Source organism: Petromyzon marinus, chromosome 13 (assembly GCF_048934315.1).
Source record: "Petromyzon marinus isolate PM22_M1 ecotype Great Lakes invasive population chromosome 13, UKy_Petmar_22M1.pri1.0, whole genome shotgun sequence".
Taxonomy (NCBI): domain Eukaryota; kingdom Metazoa; phylum Chordata; class Hyperoartia; order Petromyzontiformes; family Petromyzontidae; genus Petromyzon; species Petromyzon marinus.
In genome coordinates this window covers 9,163,731-9,181,771 of record NC_133679.1, presented here as the reverse complement: position 1 = coordinate 9,181,771, position 18,041 = coordinate 9,163,731, and the positions used below count along the sequence as shown (strand labels likewise).

The 18,041-nt window shown below is 47.3% G+C and overlaps 2 protein-coding genes across 2 annotated transcripts in view; one reads left to right on the top strand and one right to left on the bottom strand.

The window, feature by feature from the left end:
- STRC (stereocilin) overlaps positions 1-12,922 on the bottom strand; it is a 29,086-nt gene extending 16,164 nt beyond the window's left edge. Inside the window, exons 1-10 of the mRNA XM_032953408.2 lie at positions 12,713-12,922; positions 12,168-12,192; positions 10,434-11,976; positions 9,191-9,253; positions 7,666-7,776; positions 6,769-6,935; positions 5,441-5,621; positions 4,078-4,196; positions 3,396-3,528; positions 1,194-1,376 (exon numbers count right to left, since the gene is read on the bottom strand). Coding sequence (XP_032809299.2) covers positions 1,194-1,376; positions 3,396-3,528; positions 4,078-4,196; positions 5,441-5,621; positions 6,769-6,935; positions 7,666-7,776; positions 9,191-9,253; positions 10,434-11,976; positions 12,168-12,192; positions 12,713-12,914 — 2,727 coding nt within the window. The 5' untranslated portion in view covers positions 12,915-12,922. The remainder of the gene's footprint in view (positions 1-1,193; positions 1,377-3,395; positions 3,529-4,077; positions 4,197-5,440; positions 5,622-6,768; positions 6,936-7,665; positions 7,777-9,190; positions 9,254-10,433; positions 11,977-12,167; positions 12,193-12,712) is intronic.
- Positions 1-18,041, top strand: part of LOC142924428 (uncharacterized) — a 357,538-nt gene that overhangs the window by 244,141 nt on the left and 95,356 nt on the right. The gene's annotated exons all lie outside the window — the stretch shown is intronic.

Sequence of the window (18,041 nt, the reverse complement as noted above, 5' to 3'; positions counted from 1 at the left end):
TTAAGCCGCCTTTTGTTAAACGACACAAACGTGGGTAAACAACCCTTTTGGGGTTTTTTTGCGGCCGGGTTTTTTCGGGGGGAGGCGATGCAAGACATTAAGTACAGACCAATTTTTGAAACCTAAAATGGAAACTACGTAAATAGCATGTTGGTTATACGCCTTTTCCCTCCCTATTTAAATATTCATCTTCCTCCCTACACACGCGAGGTCCCACTTGGTTGGGGCAGCAGGGCCTAAACCCCCTCTTCCTTCCCCTGTCGTGTGGTTCCATCGTGCCGGAATCTATTGTCGCGTTGTACCGGGTTCACGTTTTGTTGCAATGAAAAACATTTTCCAATTGTTCTGGAAACACAAGTGCTGGCTTCAAAGAGTGCACGGCGATAACAAAGTTAAAAACACTGTCAAGTTCACTCCAAGTCTGACATTCGCCAGTCCTGCAGACCTCTATCAGCTGCAGAGGCGCTGGAGCAGTGCCCTGCCCCAACCAAATGTCATTTTGACCCCAGCCAAGTTCACTCCGCTTCGCAGTGAATCAATTCCTATGGTGAGCCGCCACACACAACATTCTAGGCCCCCACCCCCCAACATCTGAGAGCAACTGGAGCTGAGCCTGGTAGGGACTCGCCCCGAAATGTTTCCCATCACTCCATCACAGAACAGCAACAACGCCTCGTGACGCGCCACACAAATGCCACCAGCGTGAGGCAGTAGCCGCGTGACCTCTGCTCAAAACGAGGTGCCACCTTCGGTGCACTCTTGATTCCAGCACCATGACTGGAACAGACATACCCTAATTAAAATATAATTTACAAGAAGCCGCTCGTCAGACCTCAGGGTCGAGGCAGGTTTTGAACGTGGATGGTGCTTGGACGGGTGGCCATCATGCATAAGACAAGGTGTTTTGGGCTAATGGGGGAGGACTACAATATGAGCAGCAGAGGGCAGCAGAGAGTAGTGCAGCAACACCCATTATTGCTCCCGCGTCTATGCTTGCAGCATTCACGAACCCACGCTGACCAGCGGGATTGAAGTTATGGTAAAATCCCCCCTTCCCCCACAACTCGCACGGCATGGGGAGGCCCTCATCCACCGGTCGAATGAACAAAAAGCGCCGCACATGTAGCACGCACAACAACACCGAAACAAACACGGGCATGTTACATGATAGGCACACCGAAGGCGGAACCGACCTGTGCCGGAGCGTAGGTGATCGAGTTGATGTGGCGAGCGCTGGCTTGCACCAGCTGGCTGGGCAGCTGCTGCGTATACGCCAACCCCAGGGCTGGCAGGAGGTAGGCCATCTCTGCCAGATCATCCTGCGTCAGCTCTGTGGCCACAGCGACGCCAAGGTTCTTGGCGATGAAGAACGCGAGCTGCACGGGGGAATAGATGGCAAAAGGGCCAAGAGCCAGAACTCGGGCACCACAACTCCCTTTTGCACCGTGCATAGCCACCCGTTGCTAATCAGAGTTGCGGGGGAAAGGACAACAAACGATGGGTCACTGCGAGTCTCAAGGTCTCTGTGCGAGTCGACGCATGTATGTTGAACTTGTTGCGCACCGTTTGTAGCCAACCGCGCTAATCGGAGGTGCGGGAGAAGGACAACAAACTAAACACAAAAAAGCAGTTGTAAAGAAATTAGTTTTCAATCTACATTTAAAAGTGCATAGCTCCAGTGGCTTCCGAATATCGGAAGGAAGAGCGTTCCAGACGGCCGCAGAAGCGCATCTGAAAGCGCGCGATGCAGTGAACCTCTTTCTTTCGACGGCTATCCAAAAGCCGCTGCGAGAATGACCGGAGGTCGGATGATGCTCCTTGAGAATGGACGTGCGGTCAGGGGAGGCAGAGCTTCATCTGTCGCACTCCAATGAAAATAGCTGTTACAAAAAGTTAATAAAACACTAAAATCAAATGTAAGATTTTTCCCCTGATCTGTGTTATAAATGTAATTTCTGCATGATTCCAATCATGACTGTGAGATAGTAACCGGCACGCGCTTGTAGCCCGCGCTCCATCCAGTTCCTGAGGGGTTGCGCAATCATAAGGTGAGGCTGAGCTCGTCGCTGCCTCACCTCTCGTCTCTCCCTGCGTTTGCAGCGGAGCTCCGCAAATTTGTCGACTGTGACTATAAAAATGATTGGAATCATGCAGAAATGACATAACACAGATCAGTGGAAAAATCTAAATTTTTATTTGATTTTTTTTTTTAGTTTTCGAAACAGCTATTTCCATTGGAGTATGACAGCTGAGGCTCTGCCTCCCCTGCCTCCTCTGACCGCACGTCCCTTGTAACGATATACGGCAAAGGTATTGCGGTTCATTTGTGGCAAAAACTTTGTGTGTAATGAGTGCGACCTTATAACGTATTAGTTCGGCACTGGACGGACGTGGTTTTACGATCACGTGTTGTGAACAAAGTCGGGTCCACACGTGAACGATCGATTGATCGATGGCGCAACATAGTTGTATGCAACTGACTCGCTTATACGTGGACGTCTCTGTAACTGGTTCGGAGCAGTTGCACAACCGGTTGCTCACGCCTGTAACTGTGGGGACGTGGGTTGGTGGATCACACAAATGTTGCGTAACGGGCCGCTCATAAATGACGTCACGCGATTTTTTACGATTTTTGACCCCCCCCCCTCGTCACACGGCGTTACAAAAAGTCGGACCCCCCCTCAAATATGACGTCACAAAGCTCTACCTACTTCCATTTTGAAATAAAACATCCTTCCAATCGCTTTGGACTATTGTCATTGTAGTGCGATTTTAATGTGGCGCTGCACTCTGATGTTGTAGGAGTGTTGTTATAATAATTCTATATTTATTGCAAGTTGCGCATTTTGATGTGACGTCATATTTCTAAAACCCTCCCTCCCTCGTCACACATCGTCACAAACGTCTGACCCCCCCCCCCTTGGTGCGTGACGTCATTTATGGACGGCCCCTAACCACTTCCCTTAAGGCGTCGAGGTGCCATATTCTGGCTTGCCTTAAAGGAGGCAGGTACCGCAACGTGTGGACTGATGCCCCCTCGCACGTGTGGGCTTTCTCTGGGCACTCCGGTTTCCTCCCACACGTATACACACTCGTCATTAATTGTCTGAAAACATCTCAATTGATATGCCGCCTCCACGTGTTGTGGATTGTGGTGCAGCGTTGTGCGATGCTCTTTGCATGACTGACGCCCTTTATATAAATGCTCATTATTATGAGGAGAGATGGACTCTCACTCTCAACTGATCTGTTCGGCGATTTATAGTGACGTATTCCATGACGTGCTGCTCGTTAAGTTGCGCGACTTTGAGAACAACCTGGTTGTGCAACTGATCGCTCGGGTTGCGATTCCGGCTTTACGCTCGCTAGGAGCTGCTTGTGAATCACCTCCATACCTTGCCGTCAATGTCAATGGCGCCCTTCTCTATGCAGGAGATGAGGGCTTGAAGGACGCTCTGGAAGACGGGTTTATTCCCCATCAACTGCGCCAGGTCCTCTGTGTTTGTGTAACACAGCACCCTGCCAAACCTACACGGCGAGACGCTACACTTTTGAAACTGCACGTGGTTGCAGCGGCCATACACGTAAAAACACAGACACTCACCGCTGCTTCAGTGTGAGAAAAAGTGACCAAATCAGCAAATCAAAGTACCATGAATGTGCGTGTTCTCATCAGATTTCGGAAGATAAATAGGTATGAGCCTGGTTATTAATTAGATGGGAGACCACAGCAGGGAACACCAATGATGTGGACTTGGGCTGCGAGATCGCTGCATGGAAGTACAGCAATGGATTCTTGAATCCATCTGTATGAAGTTTTGAGAGTTACCCCCCCCCCCCCCACGTGCTTAGTGGAATTGGCCACACATCGCAATGCAGGACCCTCCATACTTCGAGCGCTGGAACTCAGTGAGGCTTTCCTGGACAGTATGTTACCTCATTTGTAATAAACGAAACAAAACCTATGGAACGACATGTAGGCGTGCATCGTGGGGACACGCTGCAGCTATCTGAGCTGTGGCTTACGCACACCACTTATCATTTCCCATCTCGCCGTTGAAACCCCCGACGTCGCACCTGTGGACGTCTCTCTCCGTGAGGTTGCCGGTGTTGCCGTTGAGAGCCACGTGGCTCACGTGCCGCCAGTGCGCCGAGTCCGCCGAGCTGCTGCCCAGCAGGCTCACCACCGACAGCACCTGCAAGGTTTGTGGGGCGGTGGGAGGGAATGTCCCGGAGTCGAGCAGCGAGCGTCAAGAAAGACAAATCCTTGGTTGTTTCGGTAAAGTCCCGTAGAAGGGAAACAATAAAATAATAAAATTTTCTTGCCGTGGTTTTCACACCTGATGATGATTGCTTGTGTTGCAGTCGAAACGTCGTGAGAATTTTATTACTTTATATTTTTATTATTGTATTGTTTCCCTTCTACGTGACTTTACCGAAAGAACCAGGAATATGAATCCCTGCAGTCACGAAAGCTTTAAATCAAAAGAAAGACATAGGCGGAGAAGTGTTGTGACCCGCGGCGCACTCAGCCTTTATTCGAATGTGTAAATATCGCCCTCGATAGAGGAAGGCAGCGATGCACATTGCAGCAGAACGGCAACGGTACAGGGGGCATGGAACAACAGGAATGAGAAAAGAAACCCACCACGACCACAGCGGCTATCACAGACTGAGCGAAGTAAATTACAACAGCGCGCAATATAAAGTGCAACCGTGCGCAAACTAATCGCAAAAAAAAATAAGTAGCAAATTCAATAAATAGTAAATAAATGTTTTTTACCTTCTTACATTTTTCATTTAGCGTGTTCAACAAGCCCACGCATTTTTTTTTAAACAGATTGCGGTGCCCGATGTAGAGGCTGGTGCTATATTCATACAGCGTGCTCACCTGCTGGTCGGTGAGTCACACCAAGTACCCTATGGGGAGGCTGGTGCGATATTCATACAGCGTGCTCACCTGCTGGTCGGTGAGTCGCACCAAGTACCCTATCGGGAGGCTGGTGCGATATTCATACAGCGTGTTCACCTGCTGGTCGGTGAGTGGCACCAAGTACCCTATGGGGAGGCTGGTGCGACATTCATACAGCGTGCTCACCGCTGGTCGGTGAGTCACACCAAGTACCCTATGGGGAGGCTGGTGCTATATTCATACAGCGTGCTCACCTGCTGGTCGGTGAGTGGCACCAAGTACCCTATGGGGAGGCTGGTGTGACATTCATACAGTGTGCTCACCGCTGGTCGGTGAGTCACACCAAGTACCCTATGGGGAGGCTGGTGCTATATTCATACAGCGTGCTCACCTGCTGGTCGGTGAGTGGCACCAAGTACCCTATGGGGAGGCTGGTGCGACATTCATACAGCGTGCTCACCGCTGGTCGGTGAGTCACACCAAGTACCCTATGGGGAGGCTGGTGCTATATTCATACAGCGTGCTCACCTGCTGGTCGGTGAGCTGCACGAAGTAGCTGATGGGGAGGCTGGTGAGCAGCGGCGCGAGTGACTCGAGGAACTGCGGGGACCAGCCGGCCACGCCGCCGGGCCGGCGTGCGACGCGGCGCGCTAGCGCCTGCCTCTGCTCCTTGCGCAGCACCGAGCACGACGCCAGCGCCGCGGTGAGGCTGCGGCCGTCACGCGGGGCACAAGGCAACGCTCGCTTAACCGCCGGCACCGCGGGGGCTGCCGCGATGTCACTTTTTCACGATCCGATTTGAAACGTTCGGAATGTGACGCCGTGAAACAAAGTTGCTTAATCCGGTTAGGGCGCGAGGCTCACGATCATAAGGTGATCGCGAGTTTAAATCCTGCTTTGGAGTTGACTCACCTCATCATCCTTCTGGGGTCGATACGATGAGTACCACTTTGTGGAGAAGTCAACAGTGGTTGGCCTATAGCTAGACTCGCCCCTGCCATGGCAATGTAGAATTTCCACCACTGACTCAGAGCTGTAAATGGGATATGAGCACTGGCGGCTTAATGGTCATTTGAGCAAGACATCACTTTGACGATGCTACAGTAATTTAGACGATGCTACGGTAATTTGTGCAATATGGCGCCGTGAAACTATTGCAACTATAGCTATTTTTCAGAAACGACCTGGCCACAAATGATAGCTCAACGAAGTGGCTTATCACTCTTGATTTTTAAGCTTTGAGGACTGCAGGAATCCATACTCTTTGGTTCTTTCGGAAAAGTCACGTAGGTAGAAAAATAAAACAAAAAAAAATTATTTACCACGACGTTTCGATCGCAACACAAGCGGTCGTCCTCTGGCGGAAAAAAATAATCCAGCTGTTACAACAAGGTTACACATAAATATATAACCTTGATGTAACAATCCAGCTGTTGATAATCCAGCAGTGGAACTGCCGAACCAGCGAGAGAGCTGTTACAACAAGGTTACATATATAACCTTGTTGTAACAGCGAGAGAGCTGTTACAACAAGGTTACACATATAGAACCTTGTTGTAACAACGAGAGAGCTGTTACAACAAGGTTACACATATATAACCTTGTTGTAACAGCTCTCTCTCTGGTTCAGCAGTTCCAATGCTGGATTATTTTTTCCCACCCGTGGAGGGAAAAACTGGAGGACCCGGAGAAAAATCCACACGTCCACGGGGAGATTGACATGCACACTCCAAATATACAGGAGGCATCAGGGTCGGTATTGAACCCACGACCTGCTGTATACCAGGCGAGGTAATTAACATCTCGCCACCGCGGCACCAATGTCGTGCTGCTCTCCGAGCGCGCAACAAACTCACACACTGGGGCTCTCGAGCAGCGCGGCCGGTAAGGCGGTGATGTCGGCGGGACTCAGGTACGGCAGCAGCTGCACCATCTCCAGGAAGATGTCCTCCGTGAGGTTGTGGAAGCGGCGCAGCAGTGCGCCGACCATGGGCTTCAGCAAGTGATCCGAGCGTTCCTCCACCTGTGTGAAGGCCAGCGCAAGCACTCGCGGTTCATTAGGCAAACTTTAATCTTGCACAAAAATGTATCTCTGATTATTATTTACTTTTCTAACCATATTTAGAATTCAAATTTGCTATTGGCCATCTGCTATTCTTTCAAGAGACAATTGCTCAATTCTCAGCCTCTCTATCAACACAAGGGGCATACCATTGGTATACTCTGCAAAGCAATGGCATTGTAAATCAAACTGAAATGTTAACTTCTCGGAGGTCAAATAAGCTATGATGTTTTGACTTGACTGCGACGGTCAACATTACGCACTTGAGGATCCAGTTGAATCGTGGGTGGCTGCCCGGATTTTAATTGATGATCTCAGTGGTGCCAGCTCAGCCTTCTGTCGTGGCCGCCTCGCCACAACTTGAACATTGTCTGTCCACTGTTGCGAACGTGTGCCTCAAAACCAGTACAGAGTTTGATTGTACGTGCAGTCCTCGACTTGCGAACGCCCGACTTCCAAATGGGTCTCAGGAACGAATTAGCTTCGTAAACCTAGGACTGTCTATACTGAATCAATGCTGCTGAAATGATGCACTCCCAGACGGCTATGGAGCAGTGATTTGCGTAAAATAATACTTGTACGTGTAGAGACGAACATTTGAAGGAGACATTGCCTGCTTATCTATTTTGTATACTCCACAGCGACGCCACTCATTGTTTTGCGTCATGCGAAAAATGTGTGGTGTACGTACGGAGAGGTCGTGCCAAGCCTGGCGCAGCTCGGAGAGGAAGTATCGCACGGTAAGGTCATCGCTGGAGAATAGCACCGTCTCCATCGCGTGGCTGGGCAGGCGCAGGTACTCCTGACACCAACCGGAACCCAGCGCACGCAATCAACAGCTGGACACTGTCGAAGCCAAGTTTCGGCTTTAGTGCCGCCCTGGGAACTATTGCTGCCTCCCGCTCTAGACATGTCCGGTTGTGGCTGCCGAAGAGTGCCCTAGCCAGTGTTCTATGCAAGCTGCGTGCTTGTCCTCTGTGAGGCATGGATTACGCTAGAGCGGCTAATGCCGGTGAAATGTTTTTTTAGTCGATGGCCACTTTGCGTGACAGTATATGCTTTTGGGCAAATGTGATAATAACAACACAACACAGTGATCCTCGGGTTAGCCCTATGACCGTTTGACTGTTGTTAGCAAGTGCACATTCATGCTGGCATCACACAAGAAAATGTCGTAGGGCCATCGTCATGCATCAGTGCTGAGGTTTCAGTCGCTACATGAGGTCGTATTTTAGGTTAGGTTAACTTATAGGAGATGCAGACAAGGTTCAGATACCATGTATGGCCATGAACTGAGAACAGTGTGCTAAACAGCCCAGCTTATGTGCATACACACGATCACAGTATACTGACGCATACACACACTACGTGGAGATCATCTTTGTCAATAACCTTATGAATGGGTACTAAAAAGACCAAGCTCAGGTCCAAAGATCACACCAACTCAAGCAACAAAGCGTTCCACATGCTGAGAACTTAATTCCTATGGCAGCTCCCCAGCACGTGGAGCAAAACGTCGGACATTGTGCACAACAGCACGCTGCATGGCCCGCAACACACAATCGTAGAAGAAATGGCACTTCAATCAGCTGGAGGGCAAGTTATCCTCAAAGATCCTTTGTTTTTCCCAAAAAACCTAAACCGGATCTCAGAGAGCCATGCAGTAGAGCTTACTATATTTAGATTTGTTGAACTTCTTTCGCACCGCCGATTCGCATGGTTGGCTACGTAGGGTACGAAAGAAGTTCAACATACATAGGTAGACAATCGTGCTAAGGGGCCGTCCATAAATGACGTCACGCACCTGGGGGGGTGGGTCAGACATTTGTAACGATATGTGACGAGGGGGGGGGGGTTTGAGAAATGTGACGTCACATCAAAATGCGCAACTTTAAGTAAATATAGACAACACGTTCTATTTAATTAAATAGACTTTTTTTTTATAAATGTGTTCTTCTACAACATCAGAGTGCAGCGCCACAATAAATACGCACTACAATGACAATAGTTTAAAGCGATTTGAAGCATGGTTTTTTTTTGGGGGGGGGGGGGCAGAGCTTTGTGACGTCATATTTAAAGGGGCGGGGGTCTGACTTTTGTGACGCCGTGTGACGAGGGGGGGGGGTCAAAAATCGTCCAAAATCGTGTGACGTCATTTATGGACGGCCCCTAATCAGAAGTGCGATTGAACGGATAGCACGCGCGATATACGTCACCTGCAAAAGGAAGAGAATTTCCGAGGAGTTTTCTGCGTAAAACATTAAATTCCACAAAGTACCCTGTGGGGGGGGGGGGGGAAAAACAATGTGAGTCAAGAGAGATGTTAATGCTCACGCCATATACATTACATTACCAGAATACAGCACAACTTACACACTACAACAAGTGGGGAGATGGAGTGGGGAGATTACCGCTGCACGGAGATCGAAAGATCCTTCGAGCCGATTTTATTATTCCTAAAAAATTGAAGATGTTACTTACGACCATGAACCGTGACCCAATCACTTTGGTTGCACATGATATCGTCGGATCTTGGAAGCTCAGTAGAGTTGAGCTTGGTTAATACTTGGATGGGTGACTCCCTGATAACACCAAGTTATGTAGGTTTGGGCTACAAGGGGTGGCCTGGAGATGCCAGTATAGTAATGGATGTTTTAATATATCTGTGTGGTGGAGCTTTGAGTGGTTTGCCTCACATGTATGGCCTCTCTTCAGGCACGGCTACTTCAGTTGCTTCCCACATGTCAAAGACTCACTGATGGAACTGGCCAATCATCCCAATGCAGAACCATCCAAAAAGTCTAATCTCAAAACAAAGTGAGGCTTTCCTGGGTAACTTAGGGGTATTGTTATTATGCTGCATTATATGTACGTTGACTTCTTTCACACCGTACGTAGCGAACCGTGCGAGGGAAGGACAGCGAACTACACGCACACAACAACAACAACAAATCATAGCAACAAAACGACGACGCAACAAAACTACAATTCCTTGTAGGGGAAACAAATACTAATTAATAACAATTGAATGATTACCAATCTATTATATAATGACAATAACCTCCCCCTCTCCGCCTCAAATCACTGCACCAGATTGGGTTTAAATGATGACGTCACCGTACTGCTCTATTTAAGGCCGGGAGCAAGTGGAGGGCTTCACTATTCTGGCAAATTGCCCGATGATGCTGGATGTAATTACCAGTGAAACGTCGTACTCAAAATTGTAAATGATGTTGATTCACTCTTCAACACACCGGTGGGCTAAAGTAGTGAACTATTTTGTTTTTTGTAAACGTTACACCTTTTTTTTTACTGTTTGGCCGTGTCGGGTGGTGGAGGGTTACGACACATTTATAAATAACGCGATCTAACCCAAAAACCTTTATTATGAATACTATTGGTCGTGAAAGCCTACGTGTTACACGTAGCCAGCCGAGAAAAAAAAAAAGCAAGACCCACCCCAAAGCAGGACAGCAGCTGGTAGCCCTTGTCGGGAGGAACGCTGTGCAGGAAGCCGCTGATCGACTGGAGGATGCTGAGCGAGGCAGTGGGCTTGGCGTACGCCTGGAACGCGTTGCTGCTCAGCAGGCTGAGCAGGAAGATGGCCTCGTCGATGTCCTCCACCAGCTGCTGCCCAATGTCCTCGGTGGCGAGACGCAGCCAGGCGGTCGCGATCTCAGGCTCGGCGGCGAAGCCCGTGCCGTCGCTCCAGACGAGGGACACCAGGTTTTTGAGCAGCGATGGCAGCCTCACGCACGTTTTCACCGAAGGGTCTTGCCTGGGGGGAGACTCCCTCGCGTTTTTGCCCCCGACGGACGTGTTACGGGGCAGACGGTTCTGTCTTAGCGGACCGTGGTAAGTGTCCGAGCCGTTGTACGCAAGTGAGTCGAGGCCACGGGCAAGAGCCTCCTCCCCTTGGGTTATATTTGTCGATGCAATGGTGGTAGAATTGGGTACGGAGAAGTGTGTCTCAGTTGTGTCATTGAAACCTCTTGAAATAAACTTCCTTATGGTGTCAGTATGTGCCGACAGTGCTCCCGTGGACATGTTGGCTACCAGGTGGGCCATGGTGGTTTCTGCTTGAGGGCTTCTGCAGAATGCGTTCAGCCACGAAAGGTCCGTCTGTAAGTTATCAAGGAGGCTATTGTTTGCACAGAAAACATTTCGTACTGCCCACCACATGTAAACGTTGCAGATTTCAACGACGTTGTAGCTGAAGTTGCGTTTTGCGACGACGTTCAGGTCCTGACAGTGCAAAGTAATCTCTTCTAGTTCCTTCACAAAAAACTCACTGCCGGAATTTGTTGTGACGTTACTTTCCCGATTGCAGTATTTAACCAGGACAGAGACATTGTAATCCGTGGGATGAGGGTAGGAGCAAATGGCGCTGATGAAACGTGCTGGGCTTTGATCGAAGCAAAAGTCTAAGACACTGAATCCAAACGGCTTCACAAACCACAGTATGTTGTCGCATATGAAGCCGCTTTCCGTTCCTCCGTGTACCTTCTCGCGCTGCAGGTAACTGCAGCGAGCTTGCAGCCAATGACCAGGGCTAGTGCTGGCCTCCGAAAAACCGTCCCCATTGCAAATCGACTCGTTGAAACGAACCAGACTGACCCAGCCGCACGTGTACACAATGCCAAAGTGTTCTGACATGTCCGACATCCGGGAAACATTTCGACACGCTGCAAAGGCATCCTCGAAGTTTGCGTCGCTCATGACAGCGCTGAAGACGCTGCAGTAAACGGACTGGGCCATGGAGCCCGAGTAAGGTGACTCTCTACCGCACTGCTTTTTCACAGTCCTCTGCCCCTGCGCTTGGTCGTTTTCAAAGAACTTGGAGGCAGAACGGGGCCCCTTGGCGAGGGAGTCGCGTGTGTGCTGATCCGGGCTTTCGGAAAGTGCTTCGTCATCGCAGGCGGCAAAGAGCAGCAAGGAAAGGAGATCCTGGAGACTGAAGCCCATCCCTTGGTGGTCCCAGGTGATGTTATTCATTACACCCCTGGCGGACATCCAAACAAGATGAACAAGAAAAAAACAGGGGAAGGACACTCCAGGCAAATCCAACACATGTTGAACCTGGCTGCAAGTGCAAGCAGGGGTAAATAATGCCAATATACTGCACAATGTATTTCGAATTACTCAATGACTTTATGATAAAATGTGTTTTAAGTGGTGTATAAATGAACCTACCAGAGAAGCAGCTGTCTTAAGTCAGCTATAACAAAAACAGAAAACAAACATGGCTTTAATTATTTGACAAATTGCAATACAGTATTTCACATTATGCATATTAAATTATGCTTTACAATTTGTATTGAAACAATGCATGAGTATACAGCGAAAAATTAAGCAAAACGTGAACCCTTCTGCATCTCCCCCCACACTCACCAACCCACACTCAGCAGCATGGTAAAGGATGGTTAGTCAACCACCATGACCAACGAGGCATGGAGGTGCCTTGATCTATCAGTGGATTGATGAAGGGCTGTAAATGATTATTATTATCATGACTATTACAGCGTGGAACAATTGGACAAAATACCCTGGAGAGGGGCGCTCTAGTGGAGGCCCTTCCACCAGCAGTAGCTTGAGCAAACAATTGCAGAGGCTGCACCTGTACCGGTTACCAATACATCGAACAGTGCCAATTATTGCACGCATTTATCGCGTTCTAAAAACTGACATTCAATTACGACCTGGTTTTACCCTTTTTTTTCCTCGATCCACGCTCTCACCTTCTTGGCAGAACTGCCGAGGATCCTGCTGCTGCTGCATGCCCAGCGTGGAAGCGGCCTCCTCCAGCAGGAAGCTGTTCACCTCCTCCATCTTCTGCACCACGCGCCTGTAGAGGCGCGTGCCGATCTGGTCCATGAGGTTGCCCGGGAGGCTGCGCAGGTTGTCCATCTCGGCGGTGTCGTAGCCCAGCACGGCTTGCATGAAGCGCCCCGCCGACGACACGGCCTGCAGGGTGCTGCCTTGCACGCCCAGGACGCTCAGCATGGGCGTCACGGTGTTGAACATCAGCTGCAGGTCTCCGCTGCTCGTCACGGCTCGGGACAGGGCCTCCAGGAAGCCCACGGGGTCGCCGCGCACGTCCACCTTCAGGTTGTTCCTCAGGAAGGAGCTGAGGTTGCTCCAGGTCTGGCTGGAGATCAGGCTGCGGATGATGCCTTCCAGTGGGCTGGCGAGCGGCCCGCACTCCACCGGGTGCTTGTCGCCAAAGAGGACGCAGAGGAACCCGCGCAAGGAACTGCCCAGGTCTTCGACCATGCCTCTGTCCACTGGTAAGCTGTGGTTGGAGAAAAACATTTTTTTATTTAAATGACGGTTGTGGTGCAAGGCCCAAAAAGACCAAAATGCACAGATGAAGGTTTCATATATAACATTTAATAGGTTTCTTGAATTGAGGGAGCTTGGCAAGAGAGAAGATGGGAAGGAATTACAGAGCCGAGCAGTGTAATGTACCATTTTATTGAGAGACTGTGTTATCTTTGTGTGATCTGGGACTTTTTTTATTGTTGATTTTGCTGCCTTGCCCAAGCTTGATAAACTGTAGTTAATTTTGATTTAAAGCTTTCGTGACTGCAGGGATTCATATTCCTGGTTCTTTCGGTAAAGTCACGTGACTTTACCGAAAGAACCAATAATATGTAGTTAATTTGTTTCTTATATTTATTGACTTGCTTATCACTTTCTCTATTTTGCACTCCTATCGTGTTTGTATTGTTTGCTATTGTAACTTGCTGTCCCGCCCAGACTGGACATCTGTGAAAAAGAAATTCATAGCTCATCGGATTCCTCCTGCAGTTTAAATCAAGATTTTGACAAAGATTATAAAGGAAAGAAGCAGAAATTGAAGTGTTTTTCACCTGATTGTGCTAGTTGAACACCGTACGGACGGATGGGATTACACAGTCAGTCTGCTAGACCGAGTCTTCAATATGGGTGAAGTTCATTAGGACAGTTACTAAATGTTGTAGCAACTCAGAATACTCACAAAGGCCTGTCATGCAAAATGGCCTATAACGAAGAACTGGAGTAATATTAATTATTGGAGGGAAGAGTAAAGAATAATCAATATAACTGCAATTTACTATACATAAATTACAACTTGCCAATAGTTTATTCACAAATTGTTGCTTCGACCGAATTGGGGGTGCCACGGTGGTGAGGTGTTAACTGCCTCGCCTGATATACAGGAGGTCGTGGGTTCGATCCCGACCCCAACACCTGTATATTTGGAGTTTGCATGTTCTCCCCGTGGTTGCGTTGACTTTTCTCCTCGTCCTCTGGTTTTTCTCTCCACATTAAGAAACATGCGTGAAGAGCCATATGTCTGCTATAAATTGACACGCGATAAGCCACTTCGTTGAGCTATCATTTGTGGCCAGGTCACTTCTAAAAAAGAGCTCAGTAGCTCAGTGGGTATAGCTTGGTAAAAAAAAGTTTTAAAAAAATTAACCTTTTCCATGAAGTCTATAAAAATCTTTATTCAAAATTATCTCATTTAATTAAGAGTCTGAAACAGAGGATATGTGATAAAAGATCATAAAATAGGTCATAAATGCTCATTAATGGAGTTGGGCCAATATCCTAATATAGGACCATGGAACTTTGGCAATTGCCAGCATGGGTTTGGGTGCCTTCTGGGCTTTCCTGCGTGAGCCCACGTGCCTCTTTCTACAGCATTGAGATGCAACATGCATAAAATAGATACCGTACATACCTTAGTTATTATTAAAAACAATAAACAACGTCAAAATATAAACCAAGAGACAACCAAACTGGTATATGAAGATACAGCAATAAAAGCATGCAGTATGACATTTAAATGGAACTTTAAATGTCAGAAATGTCAGTTTTGATAAAAGGTTCATAAGTCATTAACAATGGTGACAACGAACGATAAAGCGTAACGATGGTGATGATATCACTACATTAAATCGCAAGATCACCACACATGGCAGCTTGAGAAAGCCTTCATCCAGCAGTGGATTGACCACGCCTGATGTTAATGATAAATGTTCATGATCAAAATACAGCCACAGAAAATTAAAGGCAAGGAGAAAATAACAACTATTATTTGTTTCCACGTGCGAAAAAGGCTCATGAAAAAAATACAACCTGCTGGAGAAAGCTTGCGCCACTGAGAAGGCGACCTTGAGCCAGCGGCTCTCCACCTGCCGGCTGAGCCTCTCCCAGAGTCGCGCTTGCCCCATGGTCCGCACGGTTTCGTGCAACGGTGCCAGGATGGTGTTCCAGCCCTTCACCCCGCGCAGCACCAGCAGCACGTCCTCCAGCTTCAGCGTGACCCGCTGCCCGTTCTGCCCTTCCCTCTCGACCCTCAGCACCGTCTGCAGGCCACTCACGAGGCCGGAGAACGATGGCTCTGGCTTGGCGTCGAGCGGCGGTGGCGGCGGTGGTGCGGAGGCGGCTCCCTGCGGCTCCGACGGGGGAAGCAGGTTGTGGAAGTGAAAGGAGAAGTTTGTGATCTTCTTGTCGGCACCCTTGAGATGCGGGAAGGCCGGCGGGCTCCAGCGAGAACCGTCGATGACTCCGAGCAAACGCAGCCCCTCGATGGCGTAGCCCACCACGTCCTGGAGCTTCACTTGGCTCTTGGGTCCGTGCTGCCTCGCTGTCCCGATGGCGGGGCTGCTGTCCGGTCTCATCGCCGACCCGTTTGTTTGTGGCACGGCAATTGTATTGTTTATCACTTTCGTACGCCCTGCTGAAAGAGCTAAGCACACGCGCGTAACAGAGGTTTTTTTTTTAAATGATTCACTTAAAACGTTGAATAACAATTTATAAGTGATCGTAATTACAATAAACTGTGCCAAATTAAGCACTGTAAGATACGATTTTTTTTAAGACTTACCTTTGTGATTGGTTAGGATGAGAAGAATACCAACAATGATTATCCTCGATCGAGTTGGCGCCATGGTTCGAGACAAACGCACTCACGACTCGTAGCAAAATCCCTCAAATGTCTAAATTCAGCTGGCGTTAGGAAGGGAAGTCTTAAATGGAAAAGCGGCGATATTCTGCTGCTCATTATCCTGCCAAAACCGCGGACTGGTCAAACGCAGGTCCGTCCACATTCTGTCCAGTAGCTCTCATCTCGCTTTCACTCCAATGGCAAGCATATCTCATTGTTATTTGGCCATTATAAATTATCAATGTGGCCTCTGAGCCGTGCAGGGAGCATATTGAATGTCACTGCATTGGAGAGTTTTTTTTTTAATTGAATTAACACACGTATAAATTTAGTGAGCTCAAAGCGTTTGCAAATAGAATTGCAACATTCCGTGTTTTGTTTTGAATGAGATTTTCAATGCCGTATGCATAAAGTGAATTGCAATTGCAATCGCCTATCTGCTTAAATTACATTCAGTGTGTAAAAAAAACCCAGACATCGCTAATTCTACTCAGTAATGTTGAAAAGTATGTGTTACATTGAAATAACTTTACTTAAAACACTGCTTTTTAGTAAAATAACTTGGGCATATACAGCACATGCTAAATATAGTAATTCAAGGCAAGTGGTAGAAAATTATATCTGAATAACATTTCATGGCAGCCCTCCATTTAATAAGAGAATGTTAATCTATTTTCATAATTGCCACAACATTTAATCATAGGGTCTCCACACAGTATTTAATTCCTTAAATGCAAATTAGACGTCTTATGGACAGTTACAATGATTTGTCATCATATTACTACTTTTGATTAGTTAGCAGATAAACATGTTAAAGACAACTGGCATTTTGTCTCAAATAATAGAATCCGATAAACCTAGATTAGACTGCAGAATAGGTTTAAGTGCTTCTGATTTACATATCAATCAGCAATACATACATTATACAAAGGCCAGTTAACTGCCAACCGTTCCGACTCAATTGCGTTGATAGAAATGTAGGGCGAGTGAATGCCACCTTCATTCATCTGCTTTTATGTTTGCTTCTGGCCGAATTCTCTTTAGAAATAGACAGCTTAGGTCGCATTTCAATTACTTATTCAGATGTAACCGAACCTAAACCAAAGTTGTACAACTCAGCTAATTGGGGTGCAGACACTTAAGGCTATAGAACATTCCCAATGTCTTTTCAGAAGGGCTATTATCTTGCAATTCTGCAATTAAAACAATAGCTCATTCCCAATTTATTTCTTAAATAGTATAACCAGAAGTGTTATATTATTTTTTTGCAATAACGAAAAAAACGTATAAGAACCAGGTATTGCACCGATGTTTTGTTAAAAAAATATTTTCTCCTATAAAAAATACCTACCTGAGCATGTTTTAAAGCAAAATCATTCCTAACTAATTAATGCCTTGCACATGCAAGACACCTTTACCATGTAATCTTCGCAAGGATCACTCAACAACACAGTTGGCTGGGAGACTGCTGTACTGATATTTTGTTGATATTAACTCTTTCTTCAGCCTGTAAAATACTTTATTGACAATATCTAGGCTGCAGAAATTGACAAGTATTAAAAACAGGGTGTGCACAACATAAATGTTCAGTCCACATGCTAGACTCACAGTGTATTTATTTGATCTAAGGTGTAGCTCTGTCAAACAATCTCTCTCGTGTATGTCAATTATGTGGAAATCACACATCCAAGTTTAAGTCTGAGCCATGTGATAGTTTGGGGAGTTGCGCAACTAACGTTGCTCAGTCCGCCGGAGAGCGGGGACGTAGGATTTGCGATATGGTCCACTGTCTGGCTCGGGTGACAGCAGTCACACTGTGGCTTGTCTTTAATTCTGCACTTGTGGAGGTGTGCACAGCGACCAGTTCTGAAGCAGTTAATGAAGCATCCTAGTGTTTTTAGCATGTCAAACTATGTACGTGAAATACAAGAAAAGAGCATTCAAACACCAAGATCATATCAATTGTTAATTCGATTTTATTATTCATAGAATGCATGTTAACAAGGGACATACACCCAAACGTTAACTTCATATTTTTACTCGTGCTCCATCATTGACATAAATTTATATTTTAAACAAATTTCAAAATTAATGTAAGGAATATGAGTTTTTTTAACTGGGGCAAAGGT